General features: G+C 32.2%; 1 protein-coding gene across 1 annotated transcript; it reads right to left on the reverse strand.

The window, feature by feature from the left end:
- Positions 1-4813: 4813 nt before the first annotated feature.
- Positions 4814-9555, reverse strand: LOC126689290 (uncharacterized). The gene is made up of 6 exons (XM_050384436.1): positions 9317-9555; positions 8242-8478; positions 7374-7485; positions 7120-7294; positions 5977-6214; positions 4814-5585 (listed from the first exon to the last, which is right to left on the reverse strand). Exons 1-6 carry the CDS (start codon positions 9489-9491, stop codon positions 5281-5283), a joined length of 1242 nt encoding a protein of 413 aa, XP_050240393.1. The 5' UTR covers positions 9492-9555; the 3' UTR covers positions 4814-5280.
- Positions 9556-18882: the final 9327 nt, after the last annotated feature.

The raw sequence follows: 18882 nt of genomic DNA on the forward strand, positions 1-18882 counted from the left end.
CTCGCGTTGTGATGTGAAAATGCCACATAGATCTCGAGTCTTTAAAACTCGAGTTTTATGCAAAAAAAATTTCACCTATAGTGATTTTTTTAAGCCTTACAGTGATATTTTAAAGCCCTATAGCGGCGTTTTCTTGCAAAAAAATTTTTATAAGTACAGGTTTAGGGAGTCCTATAGTGGCGTTTTTAAGCCCTATAGTGGCGTTTTTAAGCCCTATAGTGACGTTTTATATCCCTATAGCGGCGTTTTTATTCAATTTATGAAAATTTTAAAACTCGATTTTCAGCTTGATTTTTTCCCAGTTTAAAGTAATCCATTTACAAATTGAGACTTAAAAACTCGAGTTTTATCTTAGAACTCGAGTTTTAGACACTTGAGATGTTAGTTTTCAACATTGTTTTGAAACGTGACAACTAACTAAATTTTTTAATATTTATTGTTATTTAAAAAAAAAATTCCAAGGGAAGAAGATTTGAATCTTGAGCTACAAGATTCTCAACTTTTCTCTCTCCAATTATTTCTTTAATACTTTTAGATAAAGGTGGCTCAGATTTATCTGCGTGTTGCAAAATGTCAATTGACAAGTTACTTTATTTCAATTCATAACCCTTTTATAAAAAAATATATATATATATTTTTTTAAAAAGCTCATTTCTTGAATATACTATTATTCGACACCATTAGATAAAAGTGACTCAAATTTATCCGCGTGTTGCAAAATGTGGATTGGCAAATTACATTCAACTCATTAGGCCCTTTTATCAAAAAAAAAAAAAAAAACTTTTATAATAATAAAAAACTCATTAGGCCCACTGAATTGCCGGGAAATCAATATAACAGAATGAATTTGGCCCATTGAATCTAATGACTTGGTCATTATTATGCACAATGATTAATTTTGCAAGAGACATATCAAATCAGTTGGCTAATAGTACCAATTATAATAAACTTTTCATGATGTAAAGTTTATAAAAAGAATAAAGATGGCAACTTTTGATCAGGGGCGGAACTACCTTGGACTAGGGGCAATGGTCCACTATTTTTTTTTTTTTTTAATATTATTATATATATGTGTATTAATTTTAGCAATTTTATTCTATAAAATTACATTTTATTTTCCTTTAACAATATCATTGATTCTTTTAAGAGTAATGCTATATTCATAAACTTTTTTATAACATTTTTACAAACCTTTCTGTTAGCAAATTCTTATTGGTTCACATATGCGCATACCACTCACATCATTTTTTTTACTTACCAGTAACCACTTATTACCTAAGTAATTTATAAAAAAAAACTTGTAACTCTAGCATTTTCTTCATTTTAGTGATCATAAAAAAATTTATAGATCTAATATCTAAAACAAAATATACAAGCCCAAAAAAAAAAAAAAAAAGCATAACAACAAAAATTACTAGTAATACTTAAAACAAAATTAAGCTCAATTAACTAATTTTATCCAAAATAAATAACCCTGCCTTTTAGAAAATTCTAAACAAAAATAATTTTGTTCTTACCTACAAAAGTAGCAGAATCAAAGGTTGAAATCACTGCACACAACCAACACTAAAACCGTCCCCTTAACTCAAAGTTTTGGTTCCGTCCCTGCTTTTGATCTTTTGAAGCCTCTGGACTTTTAAATTAGATTAAAAAAAAAAAAAAATCAATAACTTCATAAGTCTATGATATCCCCCCCCCCTTCCAAAAGTGAAACTAACAATTCAAACCGTCCTAGGGTAAAACTTATGAAAAGTTATTCAATCATTCCATTTACGGGTTTCTATAGATTGGAACGGGATTGGTTAGTTTTGGATTCAACCCGAACCCGACTTGTTCACATCAGGTGACAAGTGGAAAGACTCGCTGCCAACCACCAACATTAATGGATCAAGTCAAACTGGGCTCGAGTGGGACACTAATTGGTTTGGTTGAATCCTGTGAAGAGATGTGGTGGTGGAGAGTCATCAAAATTGGTTGGATCCTATGGATCGAGCTAAATCTTGCTGTATTTGGTCATGATTTTGGTGGATATGGTTGGATCTAGTCAAAATTTATCTCGTTGGTTGGGTTAGGTGGCTCAGGTTTTGGAGAAGGAAATCTGCCACTCAACTTGTCGACATCGGTTCTTAGAGGTGGAGACTTGCTGTTGACTAGTGGAGCATTGGATCTGCAGCAGGCAAGTTGGTTATGTGATGACTTGCATAATTGAGTGTAATTTATCACTTCTCAACTTTAAACTTTAGTCTAATTTTATTTATTTTGTTGATTTTAGACTTGATTTTTGTTATTTAAATTTTATTCCAGATTTGAAGAAAATAAAGATTTACTCAAATAAAAGAGATGTGAAGCAGCTAGAGAGAATATTTTTGGCCTTGGAAGTTGGCAAGAAAAAGATAATGAGGTGCTTAAGAAAAAAGAAGAAGGGCTGAACAGAAAAGAAAAGAAGTGGCGTTGAAATAGAAGAAAAATAGAAGGGTTGAACTGAAAAAAACGTTTTGGGTTGAAAAAGTTCTTGGGCTGAAAAAGTATTTGGGCTGAAAAAATAGGGCAACACGTCTAGAGAAACAAGAAAAGTGGTGCTGAACAGAAAAAAGAGGAGGCTGAAACAGAAGACAAGAAATAGTGGCGCTGAAACAGAGAAACAGAAAACAAAACAAAGAGGGCTGAAACAGAAAAACAAGAAGGTGCGGCGCTGAAGCTGAAAGAAAGAGAGGGCTGGAACAGAGAATTTTTCAGCATTTATTTTCTTTCTAATCTTCTCAGAAAAAATTATGGTGAACTCGTTTGTGTTGGATTTAATTTTTAGCATGAACTAAACTTACTTTATTCTAGGAAAACGATGTAATCTAATTTCGAACTATGCTTGCTTTTCTATGTTAATTTGAACAAATTCTCTTCATGTTTGTCTAATTTATTCTAAACTTATTGCTTCTAATTAACTGGCCATTAATTAGATGATTTTAATCTTGTGATTTGCTGTTGAAAGAGGGGATTATAGGATAGATCTTGAATATTTCAGCATAGGTAAATATAGAGATCGAAAGACTTGTATGAACTTATGTAGTATTAAAATCATTGGTCTTAATGCTTTTTTGCTTTATTAAATTGCATACTCTTGTGTAAAATAATGAACAAGAATGTTTTCAATTGACTATCAAAAGAGGCTTTTGGATGAGTTTGGAGATTGCTAACAGACAGAGAGAATTAAATTCAATTAGCTAGATGAGTAAAGCATAGTGAGGGATTAGGTGAAATCGATTTCCTAGAAGTTTCTTTTTCATTAAGTTGATTTTCAAGCAACATCTTTCTTTTCCTCTGCGTATCTTTTATTTAAATCGAGTTTATTTTGAATTCCAATTACAAAAACCTTAGTAACTTCTCTAGATAAAATCGAGATTAGCATAATTTTGGTATTTGTCAAAAGTAAGTTACCAATTCCTGAGGACAATACTCTTCTCATCACTTTACTATAAAACTACGATACTGTGCACTTGCAGTTTTGCATCGTTCATTATGCTAATTTGTCAGTTTTCAATTATGTCTTGATAGCCCTAATTCCACCAACACCTTATGCTTATGGCGGTAAACGAGTTGAGCTAAGTGTTTCAAGCTTGGCTTAACAAAGAAAGTAAATGTCCAAGATTGGCTCGGGCTTGAACAAAGTCTATAAATGATGTTTGAGCTCAAACTTGTTAAAAATTTCTAAAAGCTTAAGCTCAAGTCAAGCTTGAGCTCAATATCAAAATTTTGAGCTTGAGATCCAATACAAATACATTATCTAGCTCATATCAAACTTATTAGTAAGTTTATTTGGTTTGGTCCTAACTCCCAATTACTCTAAGTCATAGTAAGATATTGGTTTAATTGTCAAGCTTATTACAAAGCATATAAACTAGTCTAAGCTCAGCTTGTTTTATATCAAGTTTTAATGTTTATGAGTCTATTCATGAACAAATTTTTTTTTGCCTAATCTTGGCTTGTTTATTAAGCAAACATAAAACTAAGGCTCAAGCCTGGTTTGTTTATAAACAAACAAATATAGCTTTTTATGAGCTAAGTTCAAGCTGTTTATGAACTACTTTGGTACATCTACAGGCCTGTTATGCTTATATTTAAATTTTTAAGATTTAATAACTAAAGAGATTCATTTATTTTCATGTATTCAATAGAGTTTAAATCTATGACATCTAATTTGTTCCATGATATAATTTTTTTTTTTAATCACCCGGCTAATATATCAATGCATTCTTTCATATATATCAATGTATTCCATTTTTATGTAGGAAATATTCAAATTCATTTCACTTGATTAAGAATAAGAAACTTTTTCAGTTAAATTAATTGAAACTCACAAAAATTAAGGGTTTTTTTTAATACAAATTTTTTATATATTTTATGGCTGGATGACAAAAATCATGGTTTTAAGAAACAATTATTAGAATAATTATTTGATAAGAACTTAACAACACATTATGTGCTCGAACTTGAAGTTTGCTATAACAAAAATACCTGTATATCATGTATTTGAATAATGTTTTACACCTAATCACATCAAATCCATACGTTAATAAAGGTAAAATCCATCAATTAAATTCATCAATATTTAAAAAAAAAAAACAAAAAAACAAACAATTCTATACGTTATTAAAGTCATTTACACTAGATCTGAAATCCAAATCTCTCTTCAAATACTTCTATTTAAATGAACCAAATGATCTGATTTACCAGGAACTAATCTTTAGAAATATCCCATTACTGCCCATTTCTAACTCGATGTTTTGACAAAATAAACAAATGTCACTAAAAATAAATGTAAAGAAAAGATGAAGAACAAGCATCATGGTTTCCAAAAGAAAAAAAGTTTGACAATAGAATTCAAATGGTAGACACAAATACCATAGCAATATCTGTTCCATATTGGGAAATTTGCAAACCTAACTCCGGAAGGATACAACACTTGATAGACCTAATACCCCTCCCCCCTCTACCCATTGCACATTTGATTCTCACACATTCCTTATTGTACATCATCCGTATACATCATCCATTTCGGATTTTAAATGTGGATATCAATAAAAAAATATGGACATTGTGCACGAAATTATGGATGTTGTTTGTACAGAGTACACATTAACGAATGTGAGAGAACAATTACTCCCCGTCCCTTTTCTTTTTCCACCCCCAAAAATGAGCTTAGACAAATTAAATTTATACCTCATTACCTAATTATGCACATAATAACAGATTCCAGGAGTGCTAGACATATCATGAACAAGACACCTAATAGAACTCACGATCAGGGAAAATCAGAGGGGCCACAAGAGACCAGACGAACAGTGCAGCAGTAACCCACTCTGTGCAGATCCGAACCCAAACTGATGTCCAGCCAACATCTATGAGGTCGGAGCTCTCAGATGAGCTGGTCCATCCAGAAAGAAGCATAGCTGAGTACATGCTAGCTAAAGCAAATATCAGATGGAAGAACATATATGAATAGCTAACTGGGCGCGCTTCTGCATCCGTTTTCTTTTCCTTTTCCTTTCCTTCTTCCAACTCTTCTTCTTCTAGAAGAGGTTTCTTCCCCCCTGCAACAAGATTTAACAATATTAGAATGCACTTAGTATGTAGCCAGCATTCATTATATGTGGCTGCAGGTGAGAACAAAAAGCCAGCAGGATCCAGACCTTCAGAATCCTATACCATATCAGAATGGTTTGGCCTTTACTACCTTATCTACTATGGAAGGTCAGAGAAGCCAAGTGTCAAGAGCTCATCCAAGTATATAGAACATACTGAAAAATAACAACTTTTACCAGTATGGTTTTATTCTACAATGAGGTAGAACAAAGAATTACTGTATTTGGTCCTTCCTTTGAAAACATTTACTTCATCAAGATGTCTGAAGAAATATTTTTTCAGAACGCTTATATTGAAAATGTAAAATAACTAAAAAGGATTCCATCTAGCTATGAGCACCTGACTTGGGTGAAGATGGTGGTGACAAAAATGTCGTTGATGATCCAGCGCGAAGAGCAGAGTATAGAACAGATAAAACAGTTGTGAGCATCCCAAGAATAAGAGTACTTGTGGTGACTACCTTGGTATTGTTCAGACCATTGCATACATAGTCATGAGGTTCACTGGAGAGACCCGTGTAGCACACATAAGCACAATAAAGAGAGATCACAGAAGCAGGCAGGAGGCTACCATTCACCTGTTTGAAATTTCCAGTCACAATCATCTTGCCAGTTCAAAAGCCATTTTCTATTACTAAAGTTCAGAAAGGGGTCACAACCCTCTGTTACATGAATACCAACTTGCAATTTTGTAAATACAAGAATTACATTGCACCACATAAAATTAACAAGATAATTCCAGCTCATGAGAGAATATTGCTAGTTATTTTTGAAAAATAATCATGCAATCTCTGCATGATGGGTCTACTACTATATAAACTTATAAAAAATGATTGGTGTACCATATAGACCACGTGCCCAAAATACTTTCAGAGCTTACAGATTTCAACCATTGGATGCCAATCTAATACCTCAAAACATGCCCATTCTGTGGCCAAACCCAGAATATTAAAAAGCCCTTAGTACTGTGAATTTAGGTTTTTAAGTTTAATTAAAAGAGTACAATATTTAAAGATGCTGGCCTAAATCCTTTAGGCTGTAAGGATTGCATTTAGTTTTATATCCTCTGCCTCAGACTAACAGCATTGTTGGTCCCTTAGATTGTTTGGAGATAGTTGATATAAACTATACAGAAAGATAGTTGACAATAGTTTGATTGACTAATGAATTAATCAAAGTTGGTTCCTTCATGTGCACTAGGATAGTTAGGGGATTTAAAGAAATCATTAACTATACAGGATGCAATAAATGCATCATAACATAAAGGGCTGATGAACACAATTGCATCGAAGGAATAAAAACATATAAGGAGGTGTCATTTTCCATCCAAGGGAGGGGAGGGGGAGGGCTACTCCACACATTTTGCAACCTAATATTTCTGCTGAATGTTGTGCTCCCCCCCCCCCCCCCCCCCCCCCAAAAAAAAACAAAAAACAGTCTGCCCCAGAGCATGAACCAGTAAAATACAAAATGCTAAGCTTACCGCAGGATGCAAAGCAATAATGGCAAATGCAAATGCCAGGATCATGGTCATGACAATGAAGAAGACATTTAGGCCACAGTCTTGGCCAGAGGGGTTGAACCAGATGAACAGAATTCCCGAGAATGTAAATGCTATAATGTAGCATCCAATTGAGATAACAAGTAAAGCAATATACCTAAAAAATGCCATTTAGGTTAGAAGTCAAAACAAAGCAATGAAAGAAGGTATGATGAGATTTGAAAATTTGAACTAACCACTTCTGCTCGTCTTTCTCAATCCATGCATCATTCCATGCATGTGTAAAGTCTAGTAAGATAAGCACTTGAACCAATAAAAATAACCCTGCCCCAAATTTTGATAGAGTTCCTGCAAGTACAGAAATTTGCATAGATCAATAATATTTGGCATCATATCTCAGGAAAAGAATGAAATTTTTTGAATAATTAGAGACTAAGTAGGGAATTTGTGGCAAGACAGCCATCCTTGGGGAACAGCATCATTATTAAAGAAAGAAAGTTGATGCGCAAGTGCATGATGACAAAATGTAGCCAGTCATATACTTGATCAATCCCATCAAATACAGGGAAAAGAATAATCTGCTCATGAGAAGATTTCTTATTGATCATCTGATGGATAGATGTGTCTTCTTTATCACATCATGTTAGTGGAGCCATATTACAATGCAAGGAGGAAATCAATCTTCCCTTGCTTTAATGTTATTCTAATAAATTTGAAGCCTAAGGACTATGAGAAATCCCCAGGGTGAATATGGGCATGGTAATTTCTGGAAACCCATGTCCTATATATGTTGCACAGAATAAAAAGAAGTATAATGAGTTAGCCCCATGCATAATAGTCATAAATGCCTAGAGCAAAAAGAAGGCCATTGCTATGTTAATTTAGCTGCTATGAGCAATTTATTGCATCTTATTCAAATATTTCACTCCAAAATTTTTGAAAAGCAGCCAAGAAAACCTCTGGCAATGGCCCCCCTATGGCATTTGTGAAGCACACATATATTTCGAAACAGGGTTTACACAATCCTCCTCTAATCCTGGCTAAAGAAAAGCAGCAGAAGATAACAATTAGTTTAATTATCATAATTGTGGAAGAAAGACTTACCATATACTGAAATGACAGCATTAGGAAGGAAAAACATGAGGACTACAAGTAAAATCCAGAGCACCATCTTCACAATCCATCCACCATGGTGCCAAGCATCACGTTTGTCATTTTGGTCCTTTACACCGATCATTATAAGAGCAAAAATTGCAAAAAACAAGAAATTCCCCATGCTCACACGAAGAACTGCTTGTATTTCATACCATCCCTTTGTGTGAGTTTCAGAAGTGTTTATCCCTGTTAACACAAATGTCCAGGACAAAAATTGCAAATTTAAAATATACATTTTTTCTCCGTTGAGCTCATGAGCCAATTCTCAAATTCAAAAATAAATCTCAACTAGTAACTCATTAGTGTTATCAGGTATCAGGAAAATTCATTTTGGCCCCCAAATGCATATATTGCCTAATCTACATCCAACCTTACTAGGCCCTGAAAATTCTTCAACTTACTAACTTATCAGCCAAATTCTCCAAATTTCCACAGGATTTCCAAATTATTTGGATGAAATAATTCAGAATATCTAAATCATTAAATTTTCAGCCATTTATTAAACAAATTAATATCAACCGGCTGCTGCCCAAATGAGAATTCAGCCTAGTAGTTTAGAATCTTTAGATTAGTCTCAACTATGCACATAATTAAGCATGCTTCAATAAATTACTTAAAGCAAAACAAACCCAAGATAGGAAGTTCAGAAATAAATGCAAGAGAACTAGAAAAAGGAAGTCCCTGTTAGAATTTTAGTTAAAATGATTAAATTCACCATTTTCCAACCGCTTAAAATTTTGGAACGTTTGGTAATTTATCAGGATATCAATGCAAGTTGTCCAAAGTTCGAAGCTTATTTTATCATTAAATTCACTATTTCCAATTCAACAGCCCCCATCAAATGAACAATTAATCCCCAATATACAAGAACACATCAACCAAGCAAAGCAACAACAACCAACCCCAGCTGACAAAAACCCAATTAGAAAACGTTGGAAACAGAGCAAACCCAGTTCACATATTCCACAAATTCACACAAAGAAACGAAAAAAAAAGCTAAAAAAAAAAAAAAATTGAAACTGACATGGGATTTTCTCCAACAGAGGAGCTGCAACTTCACGGAGAACCCAAGAAAGGATTAAGAATCCACCAAAGAGACCACAGTAAGCAAGTCTAGCAGAGCGCTTGGTGATCCCAGAGGCCACACAGTTGCAGAGACCACATGTCGAAGTTGCACAGCAACTAGCTAGGCACGACATGATCTCCAACTCTCTCTTTCTTTCTTTGTTTCTCGAAAACTCTTTGGGGGCCTTATTTATTTTACCTTCGTAACTATTAATATAGGACGATTGACTGGTAGATAAGGTTGGAGTTTTTGCCTTTTTTTTTTTTTTTTTTTTTTTTTTTTTTTAAATTTTTGAGTTTTTTTTTTTAGTTAGTTTTACCGTTCGATCTGATCCAACTTAGATGTACACCCGGTCCATGTTAAGGGAACAAAAAGGTAAAAAGTTTTCTCCTACTTTTCCAGACTGTCGTTTTTCTGTATTGAAGAAGTCAACTTAGCATCTTTCCATGGATTTCTCTCTTTTGCTAATCCGGAATTTTAAGATTACTTGAAATGACACGACTTACCATAGTTGTCCAGGTGACCGACTGTGAGTTGCAGGAAAAAATTAAGAAAGTAACGTAAGATAATTGTAATAAAAATTTTGACTTTACTAATCTTCACTTTTGTTTTTTTTGAAATCTTTGAAATGAAATGATTTTTATGAAAATGTAAAAAGAAAACACTTTTTATAGTTTTTTTTTTTAATTTTTTTTTTATGAATAAAGGTTATATAAGAAACTGAATTTCAACTTTTTTTTTTTTTTTTTTGGGTAGAAAAACGATTGCATTAAGAACTAAGGAACAAAAGAAGTTTCAGTACACATCCTGGTTTTTGAAGGATTTTTTTTATTATTATATAAAAGTTGTTTTTAAATATATGAAACTTTTTTTTATAACGAATTTCAACTTTTGAAAAAGTTTCATATATTTAAAAACAACTTTTATAAGAAAAAATCTTGTGTGAGACAAAGGAAATATATATATATATATATATATATATTACTTTTTAAATATTATTACTGATTAAAAAATTTTGCATGTCAATCTACTTTAAGTAAATATAAAAATGTTTTATTTAAAAAAAATTGTGCAAATAATTAAGGAGAGCAAAAAGAGTATGTAAATATCTTATAAGTATTATCCCAAGTTTACCGCACTGTAAGAGGTAAATGTTTGCTTTAGAATACATTTATGACATGAATTATATGTTTTAGTCGTGAATTCTAGTTAGTTCAACTGATAATTCTCTTGTTATTGAATAATAGATCTGGGTTTTAAATCTGTCTCTTCTTTCTACTAGTCCAGTAATGTTGTTAATTGCGTTTAGTTTAAGTTGTATTGGTTTCTAAAGTCAATTAGGATTAAAAGAGTACTACTGTCTTAATAATTGTTGTCAATGAAGAATAGTTCGACTAACTCTTTTTTTTTACTAATCTTAATGTTGTTAATTGCATTTAGTTTAAGTAGTACTAGCCGTGGACCTGTGCGTTGCGCATGATAATTATTTTTATAGTGGTTTTATTAATTATTTTTATACAATTTAAACTAATTTAATAAAGAGTAATGAATTTTGTAATTATATTTTTATTTATTATAAGAATAATCATAAATGTAATATAGGAACAATCATAAAATCATAAATTTAATAATTTTTGTCGTACTAAAATGAAAAAAATACAATTTTTCTCAGAAATTCAAAAGGCAAGTTAATGAAAATATTTATTTATTTTTATAAAAGTTATAACATTTTGTGAATCATTAAATAGAATATAAAACTTGGAAATTATTCTTTTAGTTTTAAACAAACTTTCTCAAACTTATTTTTTCTGCATACAATCCAAAACACTGAAAAAAGTAACTAAAAAAATTAATAAAACTTAACTATGATTAATTGGACCAATTAGGAAAACAATTTGTTGTTTATAATCTACTAAGGTTATTTTCTTTGCAGAAATTGTAATTTCATCCACCCAAAACATATTATCAAATAAACAATTATTAGCAAAACCTAAGAATTAAATTTCTATATATGCATTGTTATAAAATAATAATAATTAAAGTAAAATTGCGAAAGATAAAATTTGTCTCTCATCCAATAATTTTTGTTTAGCCAACCTTTGCTTTTCTCTAAATAAATGGCATTGTAGAGTATTTCTAATACAATTATTAAGAGTACTTTGTCCACCACAAAGAATTAAAAAATAAACAAAAATGATTAAAGTCTCATAGTTTAACATCTAAATTGAGCACTATAAAAATCATGCTATCAAATTACAATAACTACCAAATTAAATTATCCAAATCATGCTATGTAGTAGAATAATATTATATTTTTATATGCTATATTTAACCCTTTTAACGCAATAAAATAACATTTAACAATCAAAGAGAGAGAGAAAAAAAAACACAATAATTAAAAAAAAAAACTGAATCACATTAACCTAAAGTAGATTAAAGAATATAAAAAATTATCAACCTAAAGTGAAGATGCAAGAAAAATAAAAAATAAAAATCCACCCAAAAATTGAGAGAGAGAGAGAGAGAGAGAGAGAGAGAGAACATTTTTTTAGTAAGAGAAAGTTATGCATAGAATGAAAGAGATAGTGACAAATTTATAGTAAGAGGGTGTGAATAAGAAGAAACAAAAATAGAAGAAGATGAAGGGAAATATAAAGAATAATATTAACGTAGAAAGTAGTGGGGAGATGAGAAGGTGAGAGAAGGAGAAAGGTTGGAGAAGTAGTGAGGAGATGAAAAGGTAAGGGATGGAGAAAGGTTGGAGAAGTGTAAATATGAAATAAAAATATATTAAAAATAATTATAAGAAAATGGAAAGAAAAAAGATAATGACGTGGATGCTGATGTGACTCAACATGAGCGCAGCAGCATTAAACGCTATGCTTCAGCTTTTAGTAATATATAGATTGGTTTCTAAAGTCAATTTGGATTAAAAGAGTCCAATATTATACACCTTATAATCTGTAAATTTGTTTGGGTTTGTTTGTTTGTGCAATTGATAGAAATTAAGAAAAAACCTCAAGAAGAGGAAAAATATATATTCAAGACTTAGAGAAGTAATGTTCAGTAATCCAGTTCTATTACCGTTCATCAATCATGACTATCTTAAATACTTGATATGACATTATTCTGATATCTTTTTAGCACGATTTCATTGAATAGTTATTAGATTTGGGGTAAGCAATTCATCTCATATATTTTATACATGATTTCAAGATAGTTTCTTTGCTGCTAGCTCTACTCTTGGTTGGATTGTCAAAAATGGTGCTAATCTTACCTCCCCAGTGGAGCTCTTATACGTGAAGCTATCACGTATAAGAGCTCTGTTGATGCATTCTGGCAATTCATTAGGAATGAATGTCTTAAATCTCTCTTCAAGGAAGCTGGTGCAATTATTCTCCATGGAGCCATTGTTTAAAAAACGACGTATTCAACAAAAAGAAAGAAGAAAAAGAAAAGCTCAAGATATTTTTAAATCTTATTTTCAATAGCTTTATTGTATATCACATGGGTTTTTGACTAATACCGATTAAATTTTGTTATGGCAAAGCCTTCACGGTTGTATTTTTTGCTTTCTCTCGAGGCCATTTTTCTGTATTTTGAATGATAAACGGTTAATGTTTTATTTAATATGTACAAAAATATACCAATGATTACTTGTGCATCAGGCATACGCATTATCTCTTTTAAGTACAATAAGCAATGTCTTGCGTAGATGCACCCGAGTGTGCCTAAATGTAACACAGGCTTCACTTACCCAAGTAAAATTGAATGGTAGAACCGTAGAAGCAAGAATATTAAATTTAAATAAAAGGGAATTGTTTCTAATTTGTGTTTGTAACAGGTTCCTTTGCTTTTGTCAAGATCAACCGAACCAAAATAGGCTTGGATCTGAAGCAATTACACTCCCCAAGCAAGATTCACTGAACAATGCTGAATTCATAGACTAATAGATTTTTAAAAGAGAAGCTTATATATTTCCAATTTTCAACACTACAACCATCATTTTGTTAATGTCTTGGCCTAGTGATTGATGGCTGCAGGGTTGGTAGATGACTCGTAATATAATAAAAATCCTTCCTGGGCGTGACATGTGAAATGAGCCTCGGAAAGAAATTAAGACAAGTTTGATAAGAAAAAGGTATACAACAGTGGTAAATGGTCAATGGATTAGTAAATTTTTTTTAAAATTTTTTATTTATTTAATGACTTAGTAAAAAAAAATTGAGATCATGGTTTTAGGCTCAGTCTCAGCCTTGGTGCTATGAAGTAAACTCTCAGCGTACGAGCTTTGCCAATCTGTTTGATTCTTAATACTCAGAATTGAACGTTTGACAATGGATTCTACATTTGTGCTATATGGGATAAGGGAATCCTGCAGTTTTGTTGACATGGCAAAATAAATAGTATGTCCAAGGAATAATAAAATCAAAAGCAAAGAGAAAACAGTAGAATTGCAATCAAACAATATGTTGTGTAGAACTAAAATCAAAGAAACTGCGAAGACTGTGTGTGAGAGAGTAGAGGTCAGATAAAGAAACGCTTTCATTAGTGCAAGGAAATGTGTAAACTACATTCTTTTGCCAAAATTTTAAAAATAAAAATAAAAATAAATGTGAAACGAAATTTAATCATATGATATTATAAGTTGTAATCACCATCATCTTGGTGATATACCAAGAACAACAACGACTGCTAGCCAGGGATGCAGAAATCCTTGCGCACAAATACATTCCAGAAGAGACGACCACCCAACATCCTGATCACATGATCTATGAAAGAAATGTTGAACACCATTTTTTCCTGCTTTGCTTTTTTATTTTTTTGGGCTAAAACCTCCTTTGCTTTTCAAGATGCAAGAAATGGGTTGCAAAGTTGAGTTTATAAAGGGGTAGCAAGGGTGATAATATTTATGATTTGCAACTTTCAAATATTAGGATTCATATAATCACAATTTCATATGCATAGCTTACTATTATGCATGCTATGATTATGTTTCCATACAAAGCAAACGTAGGGAATACACAAACTTTGTTATTCACATTGCCTCTCTATATATTGTAAGCACAACACTGTCTAGATAAATTACTAAAAATGGTTGGTTAAAAATATGATCTTCACATCTTCTATTAAATAGCTTTCCATTAAATAATAAATATAACAAATCAAAGGCTTTTTTATATTGGAAAATCGTTCACAAATATGTGTACAGGTTCCTTTGTATACATCATTGTCATTGATTTCTCATGTAAAACATTTTCCATTTCAAGCAAAACCCATAAGCAAGTAATGAAAACTTTTAACTTCATGTGCCTAGACAAAATTTGACTTCAAGAGAGTAAAGTGTGGACGTATGTAGGTTTTTACGTGAGAATTAAAGAAGCATTTTTACTAAGTTTTGCCCCTATTTAAACGTAGACTGTAGTGTATTTTAGAACCAATAAAATGTCCATTCTAAAGAGGGAAAACCCCCTTAAATTATAGTATAGATAATTGCAGAAGAAAATTCTACAATTTCCTCTAGTTATGCCATTTTTCATATCGAACATACCATTTAGACCTGAACCAACATGTTCATTCATATGCAACTTGCAAAGTTTAAAACAACTTCCTTGTGACACTGCCTCAAACACCCATAAATGACTTAAATTTTAAAAGGGAATTTATCTATAACCCATCCAACCAAATACTCATCCAACTGAAAAGCTACCAACACCGCACCCCCAAAGAAAACTCTAATCAGTAATCCCAACAGTAGCACCCATTTTGTCACAACAAAACAACATCATAATTTCTTTTCCAAATGGATAGAAATGTACTGAATTGGACTGAATGGTTTGAAGTGAACTAAAAGGACACAAATTGCATATCATTTCCCAAGCCTTTACGAGGCAGGCTCTTGTATCTTTGCCTGTGGTAGTGCTCTTCATCGTAGGAGAAAGACTCGCTTAGTGGAGTTCTTGACTTTTGCCTGTAACTAGCATCCTCTTCATCATTGGAGGAGATGTCAGAACTGGAAGGGGTTCGTTTTCGTTGTGCATGGCGTAGCTTCCTCTTTAAATTGTCAATCTCCCTTTAAATGGCTTTTTCATTTTGCTCTTGAGAGACATGACTCCCAACCCGAGAATGACTTTTACCAACATGGGTGGTGTGTGCACTACCTTCTCGATCTCGCTTGCATTCAAGGTTAAGGAAGTCATCTTGTTGCCTAGAACCCATGGATTCTTCTCGATGAGGACTTGATCCTACCATAGTTAGACATCGAACTCACTATCACACTAGATCTTCCCACAGACGATACCAATTGTAAGGACACGATTTACGGCCCAAGCCCAAGATGTATGAGATCTTGGTCCAATGAACCCAGTACAATAAATCTGTAGAGTGTGGGTCAAAGAACTAGACTCTAATGAGTTGGACAACGGCTAGTATTGAATTAAATTTCAATCAAACACAAATAAGAGGATCTGATATTAATGGACTTTCAGTCCGAGGAGATCACCCTTGTATAAATTGATCACAATTGGATACAAAGACAATTTAGATTGCTGTAGTGTTTTCTCTCTATTTTTCCGATCCTTTTCTCAGGAAAGGTCTCTCACATTATATAGCTCCCTTAGGATCATCTTGATCCTACACTTATTGATCATCTGAGCCCTCACTTGAGTATCTGTCCCATTAGACACCCTTTTTGGTTTTCTGTGAGTTGTGGTAGCCAAGTCAGCACTGTTTAGAAGTCTTCTCCACATAAATGTGGCTAGAAAAGTAGTTACAGTGCATTAATGTGATGGTAGCAGCTTTTCCTTAGATATTTTTGAGTTTCCTTCCTTCTCATATGTTCATGAGGCATGTCCCTATCATTGGAGCTTTTTGGAGGGTCATTTTAATTGCTGGAATAGATACTTGAGCTGCATTCATCATATCCAAGGAGGAGTTCCTCCTCGAACCACCTTTCATTCGTTCCTTACTTATGAGACTTTAAATTGGAACTCCTAATAACTATTTGTTCCTCTTCGGACCTTTCAATGTTCTCGGACAAAACTCAAGACCCAATATATGATCTTGGGCCCTTATCCCTACAATATTTATTTATTTATTTTTCAAACAAATAAAAATGATAAACTTTAGAGATAAACAGTAACTGTAATTTCTTTTTTGAAGCGTGAGGGAAAAAAATCCTAGATTTTAGAAGTTTTCTTTTCAAATTCAAAATTGAATTTGTTATTTGATATTTATGACCTTATTTCTAAATGAAGTTACCTTCATTAATAAGGATATTTTTGAACTACATAAAAGTTCAACTCAAAAATGAGAATCCTCTTATATATGGTATAGAATATATATATATATATATATTAAAAAAAAATTAAATGTATAATTTTTCTCAAATTACATGTCATATACTCAATAATTTGTAAGCCACATCAATGTTTTCTTTAATAATTTGATTAAAATTTTCATGGTGAAAAGAGGAATGAAAATTTATAGATTATTATATTTACACAAATGACAAAACTTAGGTATAGTACCTTATGTGTTATTCCTTAAGTTTCCTTCTTAAGATTCTGCAATATTGCTACTTAACTAAAAAATACACTTCCATCCCATGAGAAAAAATCTATATGGCAGAATTTTAAAAAAGAAACCTAAGGAATAACACTTAAGTATTGTACCTAAGTCTTGCTCTTTAGACAAAATACTTAAGCTGAAATTATAACCTATTATAGTAAAAATATCTTTATGATATTCCCAGATTGTCGTTTGTTTGGTATTGAAGAAGTCAACCTAGCATCTTTCCATGGACTTCTCTCTTTTGCTAATCCAGAATTTTAAAAACACATGAAATGATACAACTGTACACATCTTAGATTGTGACTCGTGAGTGGTGGAAAAAAGTAATGAGTCTATGTGAAAGTGACAGACAGTCAATCATAGTCTGACATGTAAGATTGTTATAACAAAAGTTGTGACATTTTATGTGATTCTAGAATTACTTTACTAATTCCCACAGTTGTTTGAAATGTCATTATGAAAATATAAAAAGTAAATAGTTTTTTTTTTTTTTTAAATTTTTTGATGAATAAAGGTTATATAAGAAACTGAATTTCAACTTTTGAAAAAGTTTCATATATTTAAAAACAACCTTCAGAAAGAAAAAAAAAATTGTGTGAGACAAAGGAAATATATAATTTTCTTTTTACTTTTTAAATATTATTACTAATTAAAAAAATTCGCATGTCAATCTAAATTAAGTAAATATAAAAATGTTTTATTTAAAAAAAAATTGTGCAAGTAATTAAGGAGAACAAGAAGAGTATGTAAAGATCTTATAAATATTATCCAAAGTTCACTACACTGTAAGAGATAAATGTTAACTTTAGAATGCATTCATGGCATGAATTACATGTTTTAATAGTGGATTCTAATTAGCTCAACGGGTAAGTCTCTTCTCATTGAATAAGAGATTTGAGATTTAAATCTGCCTATACCAAAGACCCATTAATGTTTTAGCTTAATGATAATGTTAGGTTCTAAAGACTTAGGTATTTATGTATTTAGAACTCTAATATGTATTGTTGGCAAACCATGATCAAAACAATGTGTTTAGAAGTGTTTTAGTCTTGTTCAAAGTTGTGCATTTATGTAAAGTTGGAATCGAGCTAATGCAGAAAAGTTTTATGCATTTCGGCCTGGCTCGATCGATCGAAGCTTAGGCTCGATCGATCAAAGCTCGGGCAGAATGTTTTTTTCTGCAGATTTTCCAACTTAGCCCTAGTTGTTTTAAAACGTTTTAAGGTTTTCTAATTTGTCCTAAGTATAAAAGGCAAACCCTAGTCACGTTTTAGTGTTGCTCATATTGCGGTTTGTGTAAATCTCTTGTGAGATCTAGAGGAGCTTTCCTTTACACAAACTTAGGGTTTTCAAGGAGAAGATTTATCTACACCTTGATGATCAACTCGGTTGCTGTCATTGAAGTTTAAAGAAAACACAAGCGGGTGTGCTTGTATCTGGTGGTGAATCCAAGAAAGAAGGAGTCCGTGGATTCGGAGCTTGCATGTGGTCATGTCAGTAAGTTCTACTGGTTGGTAGTAATAAGAAGTCGAGCGTGGGGGCTTGTAAGTCTTATTGTATGAACTTCGATTCTTTCAAGATACTGGATTCAAGTTTACCTTGAGGATAGCTAGGTCAAATCCTCCCCAGGTTTTTATCGGTTTGGTTTCCTGGGTGATCATATCTTGTGTTATTTATCTTTCTGCTACTTTGCATGATATGATCTTTGTGATTGTGATAACCTAGATTTATTAAATTGGACTAAGTAACAACTTGGCTAATTACTTAGGTTAAATCAATTGTATTTTAAGGGGTCTAAAAACCATCAAGTGGTATCGGAGCGGGTTGCTCTTTTGTTGTTGATCTTTTGATCACTGAGTTGATCCTTGATCCCTGTTGTCATGGAACACGGACACTCTCTAGTTATTCCTCCTCACTTTGATGAGAATAATTATGCTTATTGGAAAGTAAGG

This window comes from Quercus robur, chromosome 6, assembly GCF_932294415.1.
Source record: "Quercus robur chromosome 6, dhQueRobu3.1, whole genome shotgun sequence".
In the NCBI taxonomy this organism is placed as follows: domain Eukaryota; kingdom Viridiplantae; phylum Streptophyta; class Magnoliopsida; order Fagales; family Fagaceae; genus Quercus; species Quercus robur.

What these genes read in the sequence shown, in the direction of transcription:
- LOC126689290 (XM_050384436.1), bottom strand. Translation starts at nt 9,491, where the DNA reads ATGTCGTGCCTAGCTAGTTGCTGTGCAACTTCGACATGTGGTCTCTGC. An exon ending in TCTGTTGGAGAAAATCCCAT is followed by an intron (nt 8,479 to 9,316) that starts GTCAGTTTCAAT and finishes TTGTGTTAACAG; the next exon opens with GGATAAACACTTCTGAAACT. An exon ending in TTATTGCTTTGCATCCTGCG is followed by an intron (nt 6,215 to 7,119) that starts GTAAGCTTAGCA and finishes AATTTCAAACAG; the next exon opens with GTGAATGGTAGCCTCCTGCC.